This window comes from Bos javanicus, chromosome 21 (genome assembly GCF_032452875.1).
Source record: "Bos javanicus breed banteng chromosome 21, ARS-OSU_banteng_1.0, whole genome shotgun sequence".
NCBI lineage: Eukaryota > Metazoa > Chordata > Mammalia > Artiodactyla > Bovidae > Bos > Bos javanicus.
This window is the reverse complement of record NC_083888.1, coordinates 59,533,389-59,551,892: the sequence shown is the minus strand read 5'-3', so window position 1 is coordinate 59,551,892 and position 18,504 is coordinate 59,533,389. Positions and strand designations below refer to the sequence as shown.

At 50.5% G+C, this 18,504-nt stretch overlaps 1 protein-coding gene across 2 annotated transcripts in view; it reads left to right on the top strand.

The window, feature by feature from the left end:
• SYNE3 (spectrin repeat containing nuclear envelope family member 3) overlaps nucleotides 1-18,249 on the top strand; it is a 113,127-nt gene extending 94,878 nt beyond the window's left edge. For both annotated transcript variants that reach the window (XM_061395242.1, XM_061395243.1), the window contains one exon: nucleotides 10,387-18,249. In XM_061395242.1, coding sequence (XP_061251226.1) covers nucleotides 10,387-10,587 — 201 coding nt within the window. In that variant the 3' untranslated portion in view covers nucleotides 10,588-18,249. The remainder of the gene's footprint in view (nucleotides 1-10,386) is intronic.
• Nucleotides 18,250-18,504: the final 255 nt, after the last annotated feature.

Below are 18,504 nucleotides of genomic sequence, written 5' to 3'. Positions count from 1 at the left end.
TTTTGAGCTCTTGGGTCTCAGCTCCCTGTGAAGAAGCAAGCAACCCCAGAGGCCAATATTCAGAGGCCATCTGGGGCCCCTTTATATCACAGCTTGTTTAAGCACAGATTTCTGGGTTCCACCCCCAGAGTTTCTGATGCGTCAGGTCTGGTCAGGTCCAAGGATCTGCGTTTCCAGCAAGGTCCCAGGTGATGCTGCTGCTGCCCCCGCAGGGGCCAGACTTGCTTTATGTTCTCGATTTGCATCCGGGATCCACCATTAGTGTGTGTTCCCCTTCGCAAGGCTCTTAACCATGGTCTTCCAATGAATGAAATGCGGGTCCTCAGAACTAAGTTCTTATAAACCAGAAGTTTCTGAATTGCTTCGTACATGAGGACCTGGATGCTAGCAGACAATGTTCTGCTTCTCTTTCAGACAGAAGACGGCTAATGCCCCTTCTGGGAGTGGAGATCGATGGGGGTGGGGGTGGAATCCTCCCCTTAGTGCGGTTCTCACGTTGTTTGCCGGGTGGGGTGTGCATACGCGTGTGTGAGGGTATGCACACATGTGCAGGTGTGCACAGATGCACGCAGGTCTGACAGGTAGAAACTAGACACTGTCTTCTGGTCTTGTAATCTTGCCACCTTAAAAACATTTCATATATTATTTTTAGTCCAAAGGGAAGGGGGAAAAAAACCTGCTCCAAAGCTAATTATTTATGAGCCGTCGGCCCTCCACACTTTTTTTTTCTCTCCACACCCCAAGCCACTGAAAGCTCCAGCTACGTCAGTGGCTTCAGCCTGCTTGTTTATATAAACAGAATAATTAAGATTTATTAAACTTGCAGCTGCCTACGCACTTGCCAGCTTCGTGCCACCGGATATGTCTGCCTGCAGCTTTCAGACACACGAAAGGTCAATTGCTTTTTGAGTTGTGACTGGGCTGTGAGTCAACTGAATTCCTGCCTTGGTGCAGGGGAGCGGTCCTACCTGAGGGAGCCTTCGAGTTGAGGAGCGGATGCGCCAGTGTCTGCGTTTACCGGGGTGAACTAAGCAGGGTCACCGGCCCGTGTGCAGGCGTGGAGGGCAGATGCCACTAAGCATGCCACGCTGTGGACTCTGGGAGGTGGGTCCAGATGGGAGAGACCGGACAGCGACATTTTCTTCACTTGCCCATATTTCACAGATTTTAAGACTCATGGTTTTTCCACGTTTTCACATCTTTGGAGTTGCCACTGTTAGTCGCTTAGTCGTGTCCGAGTCTTTGTGACCCCGTGGACTGTAGCCCGCCAGGCTCCTCTGTCCATGGCATTCTCCAGGCAAGAGTACTGGAGTGGGTCAAGGGACCTTCCTGACCTAGGGATCGAACTGGGTCTTCCGCATTGCAAGTGGGTTCTTTACCATCTGAGCCACCAGGGAAGCCTTTCCTATTATGGTCCAGGAAGGACTGGAATTTGCCTTCCTCTGCCACCCAGAACACTCTCCACCTAAGCTTTCTTTAAATTAAAATCTCTGCGTGAGGGTTGGATTTTGGAGGTTTTTTTTGGCTGCGCCGTGCAGCATGTGGAATCTCAGTTCCCCAACCAGAGATGGCACCCCCGCCCCCTGCAACGGCAGCGGGGCGTCCTAACCACTGGACCACCAGGGACGTCCCACGGGCTGGGTTTTGTTTGTTTTCCTTTGGACCACACCGACTGTGCCGACGACCCAGCTCTGGGAGCTCCGGCCTCCGGTTCAAGTTCTCAGGGCAGAGTTTTGTTTCTCGCCCTCTCCGGGTGCCAGGATAAGACCTAGGATTTCCTTGTTTCCTGTTTCAGTGTGGGGGAGATTAGCCCTCGGTTTCCCTGGCCCTGAAGGTGCAACCCTGCGGTGCCCCCGCCTTATGTGGGGTCTCCAATCAGATGCTCCATCTTCACCGGTGGGTTTTTTCTTTCTTGCTTCTGCTGCTGCTGCTAAGTCGCTTCAGTTGTGTCCGACTCTGTGCGACCCCATAGCCGGCAGCCCACCAGGCTCCCCCATCCCTGGGATTCTCCACTTAATGGTATATAAAATAATAGTGCTCCTCACAATGAGCCCGGTAGAGCAGATGGAATATTGTAATACCGAATCCAGGAAAGCAACCACTAGGGTTTTCCATATTAGGCAATAACTTTCTCTCACAATAGCTACAGTATTGTTGTTTTTTAAAAAATATATTTATTTATGCTGGAAAAGACTCTTGAGAGCCCTTGGACAGCAAGGAGATCAAACCAGTCAATCCTAAAGGAAGTCAACCCTGAATATTCGTTGGGAGGACTGATGCTGAAGCTGAAGCTCCAATACTTTGGCCACCTCATGCGAAGAGCTGACTCATTAGAAAAGACCCTGATGCTGGGAAAGATGGAAGGTGGGCGGGAGGAGAAGGGGACGACAGAGCATGAGATGGTTGGATGGCATCACCGACTCAATGGATACGAGTTTGGGCAAGCTCTGGGAGATAGTGAAGGACAGGGAAGCCTGGTGTGCTGCAGTCCCTGGGGTCACAAAGAGTCGGACACAACACAGTGACTAAACAACAACAATTTATTTACATCTCTGTTGGGTATCAGTTGCAGTGCACAGGCTTCCCTCTAGTTGAGGTGCTCAAGCTCAGTAGTTGGGGTGCACAGGCTTATTGGTTGCCCCCTGGCATGTGGGATCTTAGTTTCCTGACCAGGGATTGAACCCAAATCCCCTGCACTGGAAGGTGGATTCTTAACCACTGGACCACCAGGGAAGTCCCTGTTATGATGTTTTAAAAATCATCATTATTGGGACTTCCCTTGAGGTCCAGTGGCTAAGACTCTGCACTCCCAGTGCAGAGGTTTGGTCCCTGGTCAGGGAACTAGGTTCCCCATGGTGCAGCTAAGATCTGGTTGCCAAATAAATTAAAAAATTAAAGAAAAAATCATCATTATTAACTGGAGTTCCTAGTTGACATTAGGGTGCACTGTTTGGGTTGTGTATCCTGTGGGTTTTGACAAGTGTGTGGTGACATTGCAGACGAGTGTCACCGCCTTAGGCTTCTCCCCAGAATTTCCTCTTTACGCCTCTGCCCTTCCCCAGAGCCCCTAGCAACCACTGACCTTGTTACTTCTTTCATTCAGCAATATGCACTTGAGTTTCCTCCGTGTCTTTTTGCGGCTAGTAGTTCCTTTCCTTTTTCCACTGAATAACATCCCTCTGTGGGGATGTACCATTCAGTCTCTCATAGCCCTTTCCCCTGAGTCCAGGATCCGGTCTGAGATCACACATTACATTCAGTCATCGCACTTCTTTAGTTTCCTCTCCCGAGACCAGTCCTCGGTTTTCCTTGACCTTGACCTTCTCGAGTACAGGCCAGATATTTTATAGAATGTCCCTCAGGTTTGGGGTTTCTGGGGGTGTTTCCTTGTTGTGAATTTCTGGAAAGAGTGTTCTAGAAGTGATGCCGTGTTCTTAGTGTATCTTATTGGGAGAGTGCGATTTCGATACACCCACCTCAGGACTGCAGATGCTGACTTGGATCACGTGACTAAGGTGGTAGCTGCAGGGATTTCTCACCATTTCTTTTGTAATTAAAGAGTCCTAACTGCTCCGCGACCCTGGAAATACAACACCTCTTTCTCACACGGTCGCGTCCTCCAGCTTCCCCGGGCCTCTTTCCCTCCCATGACTCACTCCCTGACGGTTCCCTCCTGCCAGCTCTGGTCCCTGACTCTAGGCCTCTCACACTCTCTGATCCATTTCTTATCCAGGTCCCTCCTTCCAGCTTCAGTCCCAAGGCCCAAACCCGAAGGGCATCAACTTGAGAGACTGCTCAGACTCAGCGTGTCTGAAGCTGACCTCACTGTGTTCCCTGCGTCCAGCCAAACTCCGGTCTCCATAAAAGCAAAGCATTATGACCACACAGTCTTCCAAGCTGGATGCCTCTGGATCACCCTGGACCGTCACTGACCTTAGTTCTATCCTAGACACAGAAGAGCCTGGATGGTGCATGGATGTCAGATGAGGAAAGATGAGGGAAGGAAAAGCAGGGAAGGGAGCCTTGTGTCCATATATCTCCTGCTGAATTGGGCTCCATTTTCGCTTGAGTAATGACAAGAGCACCCCTCGCTCCAATTGTTTCACCCAGAGGTTCTTCTCATCGATTAACCAAACTGCCCCCAAAAGGCCAGCTCAGATGGTCTCACTGCCATCTGGTCAAAAACCAAGCCATGTGTGCAAACTCAGTTGCTTTGTCATGTCCGACCCTTTGCAACCCCATAGATTATAGCCTGCCAAGCTTCTTTGTCGATGTCCATGGGATTTTCCTAGGTAGGAATACTAGAGTGGGTTGCTGTTTCCACCTCCAGGGGATCGTACTGACCCACCCAAATCTTCTGCATCTCCTGCATTGGCAGGCAGATTCTATGTCACTGTACTTTCTGGGCCTCCCCAAAACCAAGCCAGGGGGCTGGAATAACACAGTTCTGTGGCCTGACCATCACATGCAGAGCTGCCCCGGGGAGGATACAATATTAATTCAGCCCCACCCAGCCACTACCATTCTGTCCCTGGGTGGGAGCTCTCTGCAGCCTCTGAGCACTCCTGGGAAGTGAGTTTGGGCTCTAACTCAGTGCTTCGGCACTGAGAACATAGTGAAGAAGATATTCAAAGTGTGTAGGTGGAACCCAGCCTGGGATCTGTGATGCCCTCAGACTCCCTGGAGCATCAGGGAGATGCCCTTTCTGGGTTCCAGAGGAAACCCAGGGAGGGGAAGCCAGCCAGTTTGAGGCTCTGCATCAGTGAGAGGGACCTTGAGGGACTGAGCTCATCGCTAAGTGAGAGTTAGTGATGGCCACTGGTGGGGCCCATCTTGAATTGCCAGAGAAAAGCTGACCCCTGCCCATCACCTTGAGCTCTTGGCACTGGTCTGGAGGCATCTTTGAGCTGGAGAATGAGGCCCAATCAGCTCCCGGAAAAGACCCTGAAAGCCCGAGTGGTGATGCCACGTGACTTTCACACTCAGGGCCCCAGGTCAGGGTGAAACCAGCTTCAACGGAGGCCCAGGGGGACTTTGGTCATTGCTGCTGCTATTTTAAGAGTTCATTCATTCGTGCATTTCTGTCTTTGCTAGATCTGTATTGCTTTGCGTGGGTTTTCTCTAGTTGCGGCAGGCGGGGGCTACTGTTCGTTGTGGTGCACGGCCTTCTCACTGCAGGGGCTTCTCTTGTTGTGGAGCACAGGCTCTAGAGCGCGGGCTCAGTGGTCGTGGGGCACGGGGTTAGCTACCCCACAGCACGTTGGATCTTCCTGGATCAGGGATCAAACTTGTGTTCCCTGCATTGGCAGGTAGGCGCCTAACCACTGGACCACCAGGGAAGTCCTTGCTGCTGTTTCTTATGAGAAGTGCCATGTAGGGTGGGAGAAGGAGCCATGCTGACGATTTGAGCCTGTCCCTGTGACCTTGGGCTGCTTATTTCCCGTGGATTCAGTTTCTTCCTCTGAGAAATGGGCACAGGTACCTCCAGAGCTGGGCAGCAGCTCAGGAAACCCGCGAGCGTGGAGGTGAGCTGAATGTGGGGCTGGAGCACGCGTGGTGTTGTTCATTAACGTGTGGAGTCCGAATGTTCTGGGGAACCATCGGGATGGTGTGGACAGTTCACAGACAGGTCAGTGAGTGTGTGCCTGGTCACATCATGGCACTAAGGGAGGAGCAGACAGTCAGACGCCCAGGAAGGGAAAGAGCCTTTTATTTCATTAATTGAGCAGATGTTTACTGAACATTACTGCAGATACAGCAATGAATCAAACTAGTGTAGACCCTGCCTCCAAGGATTGAAGGGGAACACAGACTTTGAAATCAGTAACCCAAAGGAAAGGTGTTGATCCATGAGAATATGTAAAGGGGCTTTTTTTGGTTTAGAGGCAGGGAAGTTCCCTCTGAGGAAGTGACTCACAAATTGAGATTAGAATAAACAGTAGGAGTGAACTAGATGCATTGGAGAAAGAAAGGAAATGGGTCTTCCAGCGGAAAGTATAAGCTTTGCAAAGGCCCTTTGGTCAAAGAATGTGAGGGCCTTTAAGGGACCAAGAAGGGTATTTAGGGAGAGCAGTGTTTTTCTCTCTGATGGGGCCGAGGATCTGGTCCTTGGAACCTGGGTGCAGGGGAAGCTTAGGGGGCTTGTAGAAGCCACCCGTCTTCCCTGGGGCCCATCACTTGGAGGAGGAAAGGAATGAGTGTTTGCCGAGCACCAGCTATGCATGTGAGTGTAGCCTCTGCTGCCTCATTTATCCTTGTGATTCTGGTAGGCAGGTGTCAGGCTCCCTTTGCCTCAGTAGAAGAAGGCTCTGAGGCTCAGAGAGGCTGAGTGACTTGTCCTAGGTCACACAGCTAGGAAGTGACAGGGCCAGGGTTAGAACCCAGGACTCCAAATCATTTCTTTCCCCCACATCCTTTTTCTTCAATGGCAGAAGATTCAATCACCCTTACTGTGATAAATTCTTCCTGCCAGGATTCCTCAACACTCTAGAGCCCCAGGTTCATGGGAGATATTGAAGGACTCAAGCATTTAATCACCCTCTGTAATATGACCTGTTCCCTCCCCACCACCACATGCTGTCGACCCTCTGCCTACTTCCACACCCTAAGCGGTGGGGAACGTCCTGAGGAAGCCCCTTCTCTCTTAGTTTTGTTGTGGTTCAGCTACTCAGTCGTGTCCATCTCTTTGTGACCCCCTGGATTACAGCATGCCAGGCTTCCCTGTCCTTCACCATCTCCTAGAGTTTGCTCAAACTCACATCCATTGAATCAGTGATGTCATCCAACCATCTCATGCTCTGTCTTCAATCTTTTTCCTCCCGCTTTCAATCTTTCCCAGCACCAGGGTCTTTTCCAATGAGTTGGCTCGTTGCATCAGGCGGCCAAAGTATTGGAGCTTCAGCATCAGTCTTTCCAGTGAATATTCAGGGTTGATTTCCTTTATTTATTTTTGGCTGCATTGGGTCTTAGTTGCAGCCTGCAGGATCCTTTGTTGGCGCACGTGGGCTTCTCTTTAGTTGTGGCACGTGGGCTCCAGAACACGCGGGCTCCAGAGCACGTGGGCTCAGTTGTTGTAGCACATGGGTTTGGTTGTGTGTGAAATCCTAGTTTCCTGACCAGCGACTGAGCCACATCCTGCTGCATTAGAAGGTAGAGTCTAACCACTGGACCTCCAGGGAAGTTTCGCCCCCTTGTCTCTGTGGATGGTTGTAACTGCACAGAATACATGTAGTACTTTCTATGGGGAAACTCAGGCACAGAGAAGCTCCCAAATCTGCAAAGAGCTGAGACTGTCAATTTCTTTGTTGGCTTCTTAGACAGTAGTTCATGCCTATTTATGTGTGTGTCTGTGTGTGTGCATTCACATATGTATTTTCTAAGTATGTGACAATAGTATTAAAATGTGTCTTCTCTTTTAAAGGGGATTTTAGAATCCAGGTCCCTTAAAGTGAAGATGTGAGATCTAAGTGAATAGACACATGACAGGCAGCAGGAGTCGTTGAAAAAGACCACTCTTTGTCAACACTTATAAATGCAAGAGAACTTTGGACCTTCAAAGACATTTGCCCCAGAGGATTGTGGCCAAGGCACAGCTCCTCACTTACATAAGCAAGGTAGTAGCTCTGAGAATGGAGAAGCAAACAGAAACAGGACCCTTAGACACAGATCTTCACTGACTGCTAAGTCACTTCAGTCGTCTCTGACTCTTTGTGACCCCGTGGACTGTAGCCCGCCAGGCTCCTCTGTCCATGGGATTCTCCAGGCAAGAATACTGGATTGGGTTGCCATTTCTTTCTCCAGGGGATCTTCCCGACCCAGGATTGAACCCATGTCTCTTACATCTCCTGCATTGGCAGGCGGGTTCTTTACCACTAGTGCCATCTGGGAAGTCCACCTCCACTGGGGAGACCATTAATTACAGGTTTTCAATTGTAGTGTGAACCTAGGTTAGGGTGTACCTATGTCTCACCCTCTTTCGCTCTCTTGGGTGGGTCAGAGATTTGGAGTCGGGCAAAGTCAGCATGAAATGTCAGCAGTCAAGTTAGAGCACTCATAGACTGAGGCATCAGTAGGTGAGCCCCTTAGTGGGGGTCAAGAGCACTTGGCAGCCAGGTCTGACCCTGCCTGGAAGCTATGGGAAAGTCTGTCTCTTCTGTGGACATCATTCAGCTATTTAAATGACTTAAATGGCACCCCACTCCAGTACTCTTGCCTGGAAAATCCCATGGATGGAGGAGCCTGGTAGGCTGCAGTCCATGGGGTTGCGAAGAGTCGGACACGACTGAGCGACTTCACTTTCACTTTTCACCTTCCTGCATTGGAGAAGGAAATGGCAACCACTCCAGTGTTCTTGCCTGGAGAATCCCAGGGATGGGGGAGCCTGGTGGCTGCCGTCTATGGGGTCACACAGAGTCGGACACGACGGAAGTGACTTAGCAGCAGCATTACACACACACATACACACACACTCCTGAAGTCACTGCTGAGATAAACCCAGCCAGGAGTGCTTCTCCGTTGTGTGGGTTATAGGAAGTCTGTTTTTTATAAAATCAGTGCCTGGGATCTTTGGTGAGTGAGAACACTCGAAGCTGGAGGCATAGGGTCAAGTGTGATTAACCTGGAGGAGATAGCTGGGACAGGAGAGTGGGTGAGATCATTCAGGCATGAGGGAGAGAGACAGAAGCGCTCAGGTCAGACCATCCCAGGAACACCTGCGTGTTTCCTGTTACCACCATGCCCACCACCAGCACCATCACTGCCGTCATCCTCACCAGTATCCCCATCACTATCATCAGCACCCTTCGCATCAGCATCATCACCATCACCGATATCAACACACATGCCATCAGCACCCTCACCGTCACTGTCGTCACCATCATCATCCTCCTCCTCCTCCTCGTGACCATCATCAGTACCATCATCATCATCACTTGACTTGGTACCCTGGAAAATGACTCTTTGGTTCCTCACGGAGCTAGTAGATATATTCTATAATAATAGTACTAGTCATAAGAGCATATATACTTTTTAATTGGTGTATAATTATACTTTGCATCCTCGCCAAAACCTGGAAAATAGAGGTAGGTGTTTGATCCCCATTTTGCAGAGAAGGAAGCTGAGGCTCAGAGAAGTTACTGACTTGCCCAAAGGCACATAGCTATTGTGGGACAGTGTGCACTGGAGCCTAGATGGCCAAGTTCCTGAGAGCTGGGCCTCTGCCCTGCACCATGCTGTCCCTTGACGGTGGGGCCTCCACTTTACTGAGTGGACAGCTGTTGGCCCTGCATGCCCATGAAGCTGCAACTCAGCCAGTCCCTTGAGAACTTGGGAAATATTCTTTGGCTGCTTTCACGGATGTTGCCACAAAGAAGCCCATTAGGTATTTGGACATGTGAGGGTGTTGATGATGAAGATGGTGATGAGGAGCAAGGAGAGGGAGGAAAAGAAGAAGGAAGAGGGAGAGGAAGAGAAGATGAAGAAAGTGATGATGGAGAACACAGTGATGGGTGGCAGCGACGGTGCTGCTGGTGGTCATGGTGATGATGGTGATCATCATGGTGATGATGGTGGGGATGGTGGTGACTGTGACCTAGATAGTGGCAATAATTTTTGTGTTTTTTTATTGTTCTTTTTTCGAACTTTTGTGTTAAGAGCTGACTGTTCCCCCCTTGAATGTGTCTTGTGTAACAGATGAGGGGACAGCCTCCTTTCACCAGCAACCCGTTTTTCCTGGGAACAGGGGGGCTCTGCATTGGGGCACATGGTGAGCCCAGAGGGGCACTGGCTATCCGAGGCCAACTGGGCCCCTGCAGGGCTGCTGTATGGTCTTGCCTGGGAGGGATTCTGACACAGAGGTCTTTAGTCATAACCCCGCAGATGGTAGCTTCACCCCATTGGCCAAACACATACACGAAAGATGGTGACGATAGTAATGATGCATAATAATCACGGCAGCAGCTTTGAGTCCCTACTATGTGCCAGGCTCGGCTTCATTGAATCCTCACTACAACTCTGTCAGGTAGGTACCATTATTCCTCCTATTTATAGAGGAGAAATCTGAAGTTTAGTGAGGTTGAATGACCTTCTTCAGATTCACACCCAGGATTCTTATAAACCAGGCAAAGATTAATGTGACAACGGACAAAGCCTGTAACTGTTTTATCCTCTTCCTCTCTTGCCTTGAGTGGTTTGAGAAAACTGGAGATCTTTGTTTCTGGGAGAACGGACATTAGCCCCACTTCACAGATGGGAAAACTGAGGCCGGGTGCAGCTGGAGAGTCAGCCCGGAGCCAGTGTGGCTCCTCATGTCGCCCGGGGGCCCTCCCCGCCCCTCGCCTCCCGTGCGGAGCCCCGAGCCCGCTCACGTCTTCTGCTCTGATTTTGCAGGCCGAGCGCTGGCGAGGGCTCAGCTCGCTCTGCCGGAAGGTATGCTGCGTGGCGCTCCCCCTGCAGCTGCTGCTGCTGCTCTTCCTGCTGCTGCTCTTCCTGCTCCCGGTCGGGGAAGAGAACCGCAGCTGCTTCCTGGCCAACAACTTCGCCCGCTCCCTCACGCTCATGCTCCGCTACGACGGGCCCCCACCCACCTAGCCCCCTTCGCCCCACCGGGGGCACTCGGGGGATGCTCTTCTCCAAACTTCCAGCTGCCCCAGCCTGGGGGACCTGGAAACAGAGGCAGGCCAGAGCCCTCTGGGCTGCATCCATGTAAATACTATATCGATGTTCTCAGAACAAAATTACTTTTTTATACAGTGTTGTCTCACTCTATTTATACTAAATGTGTACTGCGTGTGACTGAGGGGATAATGCATAGCCATTTCTTTTATATGCTCTGTATGTAAATGCTCAGTATGTATCATTTCACATATGCCCTCTATTTGTCATTGGGAAAATTCCCAACAGTGTTTTTGTCCCATGGGATCTTGTAGCATTTTGGCCTTGGTCTGCAGTCAGCCCTGGAAAGCAGGGACAAGAACGTGTCGCTTGTATGGCCATCTCCTATCCAGAAACCAAGCCCAACATCCAGATGTTCGTGAAGAGGACTCTGAGCCGTCGACATGGAAGAATGGCGTTGGCCCTCGCTCAGAGCCCACTGACTCTTGGTCTAGGTACAGTCAGGACAGCCGTGCTCCTCTAGGCTTCAGAGTGACTGCAGACTAGACGCTGTGGGTGAGAAGCAGAGAAAGGGCTGATTCGGGGCTGGCCCAGGAGCAGCAGTGAAACATGGCAAGTGAGAGTGAAATTAATGGAGGAAAGAAGAACTCCAAGGAGCATACCCGGAGCTAAGCAAAGCACAGCAGAAGGGGGACCTCGGGGAGCCTGAATAGCCCAGACCAGTGAGAAAGGTCCGTGGTCTGAGTCCTCAGGGAACGGTTAGGTCATGCTGCCCATGTTCTCTGCTCTGCTTGGGAATAAAATGAAGGAGAAGGAGCTTATTGTCAAGATTCCCACGTGGAAGGATAAGCACAATGTCTGTAGCACCCAAGTGGCTGACAGTGCCGGAAAGATGTGTTACCTCCATGGCGCCGAGGTTGAGTTTTTCATCATCTACAGCTCCGGCTGAAGGGACACAGGGAAGCATCTGACCCACCAGGGACCAGAGATCGGGGGTCCAAGACAGAGAGGAGGGGTCATCTGCAGAGCTCAGCCAGTCTGGAGGGCTCTCTCCTCCTTCCAGAAGGGACTTTGGAGAGAGCTGGGTCCTCTGGGCCACGAATGTCCCACACAGGTGCCCACAAGGGACCCAGGGTCCAGATGCCCCAAACCAAGCCCTCTCTGCAAGCGGTTGGCAGTCGGGCCCATGAGCCACCTGGGCCTTGAGGCTGGAAATATTGCATTGGCCAAAAAGTTCATTTGGGTTGTCTGTAACATCTTATGGAAAAACCAAACGAACTTTTGGGTCAACCCAATACATCCCTTCCTCCCCAGGGAGTTCTGGAATGGTTCCTGTGTTTCATCACTGGATCCTATTTTCCCCAAATCAACACTAAAGTTTCCTTTTTAAAAAATGCTTAGTGACCATTCTTTACCGATTGATTTTGTCTGTTCGGCTATGCATAGGAGACCAAGAGGGGATTCTTCAGGCCTTTGAAACCAGTGTCACAGACGCAGAAAGGCCTTTAAACAGAGGGGAAGCTGAAGACCCCGGAGGGTCCAGGGCCCCAGCACTGTGCCCCCCTCCCCCACACTGCCCTCTGGGCCTCACAGAACTGGGAAGAGCTGGACACTCACAGGGCAGGAAAGCAGGGTCACAGAGAGGAGACCTCCAGGCTGATGTATAAAGTGAGCTTTCCTCCAGATGTTCAGAGACCAAGCCACAAGGCCATTCTCCATGGGTGGCGGCTTTCCTGGAAAATCTGGGGCTGCGTGAACCAAGACCTCCGGCCCAGGCGACTGAACCCAGATCCTGACTGGGTTGACTGTGGCGGGGCCTTTGAACATCTCCATGCAGGCGGAGACCCAGAGAGGGGAAGTAACTTACCCAGAGCCACACAGCGGCGGCGGCTAAGGCCAGAGCGGATCCTGGTCACTGTTGCCTCTGGGTGGTACCCGGCTCACTGTCGTGCCCCACCAAATCTGTAACTTCAAACAGGCTTGAGTGACATGAATTCAGTTGGGTCACGTGTCCTACGTATCAGGGAGGGAGAATCTGTAATGTGTGGGCTGGTGGGAGGAAATGAACATATATTTTTTAAACTTTGATACCATAGAGCTTGTTTGCATAACTTTTTTTTTACAAAAAAAGGAGAATTGATATTTTCATTACTTTCATATAAAGACAGTTGTGATATAACATAACCATTGTGTACTGGTGCTTCTCAAGTGTTATCTCTTTTGTTTAAAAGTAGGTGCAGATAATTATGAATTTTATGATGTTCTAGCTTCCTGAGGACCAACCTCAAAGAGCTTTCACGTGCCTTTTGAGAAGGTGTCACGGTGGGACCTTCATGCATGTATTTTTGTCTGTCCCCTGGAGGATGAGAGGTGGTAAGACATGTCAAGTTCACTGCCCAGTCCAGTGGTGTGTGTCTGTGTGTTGTGTGTGTGTGCACATGTGCAATGTGTGTGAGAGACAGAGACAGGGAGAGAGGAAGGGAGAAAGAGAGAAAGAGGGAGAGAGAGAGACAAAATGATGGAGAGAGAGAGAGGTGGGGAGAGAGAGATGAGGAAGATGAAGAAGAAGTGGGGGAGGGAAGGGGAGGGGAAGGAAGACAGAAACACAGGGGAGCCTGATCAAAGCTGCCGCTGCCCTCCTGAGCTGTCTCTCGATCACCTGATGCCGGGCTCCCTGCCCCAGGGTGGCCTTATCTGGGCGGTGCGGGTGGGGCGGGGAGGGGTCCCTGCCTGCTCTGTGAATCCGTGGCTTCCTTTGAGGGTCTGTTATCTGTGTGTCCCACTGGGGCAGCACAGTGATCTCCAGCAAGCCTCTCACATCCCTGGCCCAGTCAGGACTGCGCCCTAATTTCTTCTCTCGTGGGAACTCAGCTACCAGGGTTGGGGCTCCGCCTGTTCCTCTCACTCCAATAGGATTGTCACCTGTCTGGGTCAGCAAGAGAGGAGAGGGCATGTGGCTGTGAGCGATGGGTGCAGGTTCAGCATGAAACACATGGGCATCTGCCCCCATGACTGCATCCACGGCAGACATCAATAATCGACCAGCAAGCCCTTCCCCTCCCCAAGGACCTCAGAGGTCTTCACAGTCCTTCTCAAAACCAGTCCAGGCAGCTGCTGCCAATCACTCACATTTGTCATGTGAGAAAAACCCGTTTGACATCCTTGTACCCAATCCTAGTGCCCTCAGAAAACTCTCAATTCTGGCCTCCTTTTTAATTTTAAAATTAGGGTGTCCCCAATCACTTCCCTTTTGTCCAGCCCCTAGGGGACACAAACTAACCCCAGAAAGCAGGTGATGGGCTGAATTATCACACAGGACTTTTCAGAAAAGCAGATAGAGTAGGGAATGCTAGATTGCCAGTGTTGGTATAGACTGTCTTGGTCCAACATTTTGCCCATTTTACAGATGAGAAAACTGAGGTCCTGACAGCTCCTCCTCACCCAGTGAATTCAGAGAATTCGTTCAAGAGGTGAGGATAGATCTCTGCACCCACTGAGTGACAGAGTGACCCTGCTCAGTGCTGAGCAAGGTGGAGCTGGAGCTCTGGTGTTAAGAGATTGTGACCTTTGGTAAGTCACCTGCCATGTCCCAGTAGCCCCTGGTAAAAGGGGAAATTAACCCCGGAACATCCCATCCCTACTTGCAATGTTGGATATTCTGGGAAGATGATGGTGGGCTTCTGTCTTGAGGCAGAATCTCTAGAGTCAGCCATAAACGTCAGAACCTCTTCTACCAACTTGCACTTAAATCAGGGGATATTGCTCATCCCTCATCGTGAGAAGTCAAGAGGTGGGCAGCTGTTGGTATCATTTCCTCAGTTCAGAGATGTCAGAAACAAGGTTTCTGAGGCTCTCTTTTATTTCCCTTATGATTACCTCATGGCCCAATATGCTTGCTCTACCTCCAGATTTTTCATCTGGATTCCAATTGGAAGAAGGAGAATGAGCTGGCTAGAAAATTTTCAGGAGCTTTCCCAGAAGCCCCATCCAGACACTACTGTTACATCTCATAGGTCAGAACCATGTGACATGGTTCCTTGACATTTGCAAGGAGTCTGGAAATACATCCCCCCAACAAAACGGGCAGCTCTTAGCAAGAAGGAGGGGTTGAGTGGATTGGGGTATCACTTAGGTGTCTCTGCCTAGTCATCTTGACCCTCTGTGTCTTGGTTTCACACTCTCAACAGAACTCAGGGGCATTCATCACTGAGGGGTGAGAATGACCTTACCAACACTGCCCCCCACCTGCCTCCCCAGGTGATGGGGGTCCCTGAGTCCTTCGAGTCCCTCCCCCTTTGGAAGGCATCATAGCTTTTCCCTCTGTACTCAGGACACTTCTAGACCCACTTTCTTGCAAATAAATCAAGTGCCCTTCTTGACCAGAGTGTGTGCAAAGGCAATCCCCTACCCCCCACCCCATCCTGTCTGTGTAGACCCAGGGATAAGCTTTTTAACACTTTTGTGTTTGAATTCAGCCCAGGAAATTTATAGTTCCTTCAATTTCTTCTGGAACATGAGTTACTCCTGGGGACACATCCTGAAAAGAGAAGCTTTCTGAGCTTTTCCAGGCTTCCCCCCGCCCATTTTCCAGCTAAGCCCCCAAAAGAGAACTTGGGAGGACACACAGCCCAGGTGGCTCCCCGCATCCGCCTGATGGAGCCCACGGCGCCTCCAGCAGAGGGGCAGATTCAAAAGACTTAGACCATCACTTCTTAGTTTCAATTATAAGAGAAAGGCCTCCTGTTTGTCAAAGTGAGAAAAAGTGGAAATCATTTTTAAGAAGTTAAAAAGAAAAAAGCTCACCATCTAAAAACAGATCAGGCAGAGCACCCAGAGCCTTTGAGAATAGTCAGCCTATTCAGCATCCTTCAGTGCCTGCCTTTTGGTTGTCATGGTAATGGGACAGCTGCTTACAGGTTGGTACCCAAGCACCTTGTCCAGATGGGGGCCAGGAATCCTACAGAGGGACCTCAGTTTTCCCAAAAGGCCCCAGGCTTCCTTTCAGGAAAGTTTACTTCTGAGCTTGGCAACCAGAGCTCAGGGAGGCAGCCCTTCTTCCTGTTCTGATGGAAATGAGAGGGAAGAAACAAACAGGGCCTGCAAGTGGACCCTGACTTCTTCCAAAAGCCCATGGCATGAAGTCCTGGTCTTGTTTTTAGGTGATGAAACCAGAGAACAGAGAGGGTTAGCAGTCTCCCTAAAAGCAACCAGCTAGTGGGCGAGTGGTCGAGCTGGGACTTGCACCATGGATGATGGGCTCCAGGCATCTCCTCTTCAGCCTCAACTGCTTTTCTTTCCTTGGCAGGCCTGGGTTGCTGCTGCTTTGGTAGCTGGTTAGCTAGTTGAAGGGCTTCCCAAATGGCTCAGCGGTAATGAATCCCTCTGCCAATGCAGGAGATGCAGGTTCAATCCCTGGGTTGCGAAGCTCCCCTGAGAAGACAATGGCAACCCACTCTAGTATTCTTGCCTGGGAATTCCCATGGATGGAAGAGCCTGGTGGGCTACAGTCCATGGGGTCGCAAAGAGTTGGACACGACTGAGCGTGTGTTCACAGCGGCTAGTTGAGGGTAATGTCCCAGAGCAGGACTTCTTTCCGATGCCCAGTCCCCCAGGGAGCTGGCAACACCAGGGTGATGTGCCGGGAGACGGAGGCAGGGTGCTTCCCTCCCCTGCAAAAATAGAAACAGACCGCCTCTGCAGGGCAGCTGGAGGGCAGGGTCGGCTTTGGGCTGTGACTGCCTGTAGGCCTGTTCTGATTCCTTCTACTGGAGGGAAGAAAGAGGCGTTTTCTCTGCAGAAACAGTGGCCTTGCATGTTCTAGAAGTTTCATGGGTGAGGAAGAAATGGACAGAGAAGTTTTGTGTGAACGTGGTGTGTGTGTGTACACGTGTGTGTGGGAGGCGGGAATGGGTGTGTTCTACACACTCCTCTCCACCCAGAAGCACAGAGGCGCAGCCCCTGTTTCCTGCCCGGGGCTTGTGGACAACAGATCCATCAGCCCGTGGTCTCTGGGACCCTCAGGGTGACCACACTGGACCCAGGCTGTGTCCCCTGATTTCAGCATTTTATGCCTCTTGAGGGGAGCCACCGGCTGGTCGCCACACAAAGGGGAGGGCAGCTGACCCCCGAGGTCTCTGCCTTCTGAAAAGCTCCCTAAGGCTGGTTTGGAAACATGCCTTCTCTTTTTACTGGGCTGGCGCACAACCTGCTCAGAGAGGAGGACTCCATTCACGGGGTCCTAGTTTGCCCATTTCTATCTTACTCTGTCTGTTAGAAACCCGTGATGTTCAAAGAGGCTAAAAAAAAACAACAGGAGATCATCATCGAACAGCTCGAGAATGCTGGCTTCTGTCCATTTTTCTGCTCTCAACCACTATTTCTTAAAACATTTATGATCTCAATATATGTGGTTGAGGAATGACTAGCTCTGTGTTCACTTTTCAATTATGTTTGATTTTGTAGGGCTCCTCTGAGGAAGGATCAGCTTTGATTCTTTTCATTTGCTTATGTATATTCATTCCATGTTTTCTTCCAGGAAAGGTTTAAGGCAAGATTTGAGTGTATACATGGTTAACATGGTCATTGTAGGGCTAGAAATAACCTCTTTTTTGAGCATACAATCTATTTTTAACCAATAAATGGACTGGCTAATTAAAAAAAAAATGTATCTGGGATCCAAAGGAAGAAAGGAAGAAACCAGTGGCTGATCATGGAATATGTTGAGCACCTAAGATGACGGAAGCAGGAAAAATGGCAAGTTTTTAGTACGAGCTTTGGAGGTATCATTATCCCCCACCCGCCCATTTCAAGTCCAGAAGACCAACCCTCTCATCCCAGAACACACGAGCTTGATAGATTTGTTAGTTTCTCTTGTTCCCCTCTCCCAAGTCGGGGCTCGGGAACCAGAGGGTCTCACACCTCCCCAGAACTCCACGTGGAGGCATCGCCACCTTCCTGCAGTCTGTCTACCATCAGTCAAATCCACAGAGGCAAAAATCAGCCCATCCTTACCCTTGAAACCCGGTGACACTAGCCGAGTACCGACCAGCTATTCATGTGGCTGTACTGGTCTGGTTAAGGCTGGGCGAGCCAGGTGAGGGCACGGTCCGGTGTGTGTGTGTGTGTGTGTGTGTGTGTGTGTGTGTGTGTGTGTGTGTGTGTGTGTATGCTGTGTCTGTGAGTTTTGTCGTCAAAAGCAAACTAATTTTTTATCATTGTTTAAAATGTCCTACTATGTAAACAGTAGGCACAGGGACCATATTCACTCCTGTCGTATTGTTTGTGCTGGTGAAACATGCATTTGTAACAAATTAAGCTTTCTGGGAAGGCAAGCAGAGCGGGGAGCCCAGGGACTGCCTTGGAACATGTGTGTCTTATCTCAGTTCATATCAAGTCCAAAAGCAGCCAAGAGCCTCCCCTGCCTTCCCTGCTGGGGACCAGGAGGGACTCCAGGGCCCTTGGAAATTCTCCTCGGTGCTCTGTTTTAAAGTCGCGTGAAGCTTCCGTCCCCTTCCTGTTGTTCAAGCTGGAAATGGCCATGTTCTCAAAGATGGCTCGACATTTTGGCGGTTGCTTTATGTTTCCTACAATGTATCTGCCTTATGTTTGGAAATAAAAATCTCTATTTTGGCCTATGAAGCATTGTGTGGTTTGCAAGTTTCTTTTTCTGAGATTAAGGGGTGTGTCTGAAGAGGTTATAAGGAGAAAGATGCCATGTGGCCAAGGCTGACTGAGGGATGAACCCTGATTTCCGGGCAGAATGCGGGCCCGGTTTATGCAGGGGTTGGGGTCAAGGCAATAGCATCTCTCAGTCCAGTGTGAGCATCGCATCAGCTGGGAAGCATCTTCTAAAGCTCTGCCTGCATCTCCCCAGATCTCCTGGGTCACAGGGTC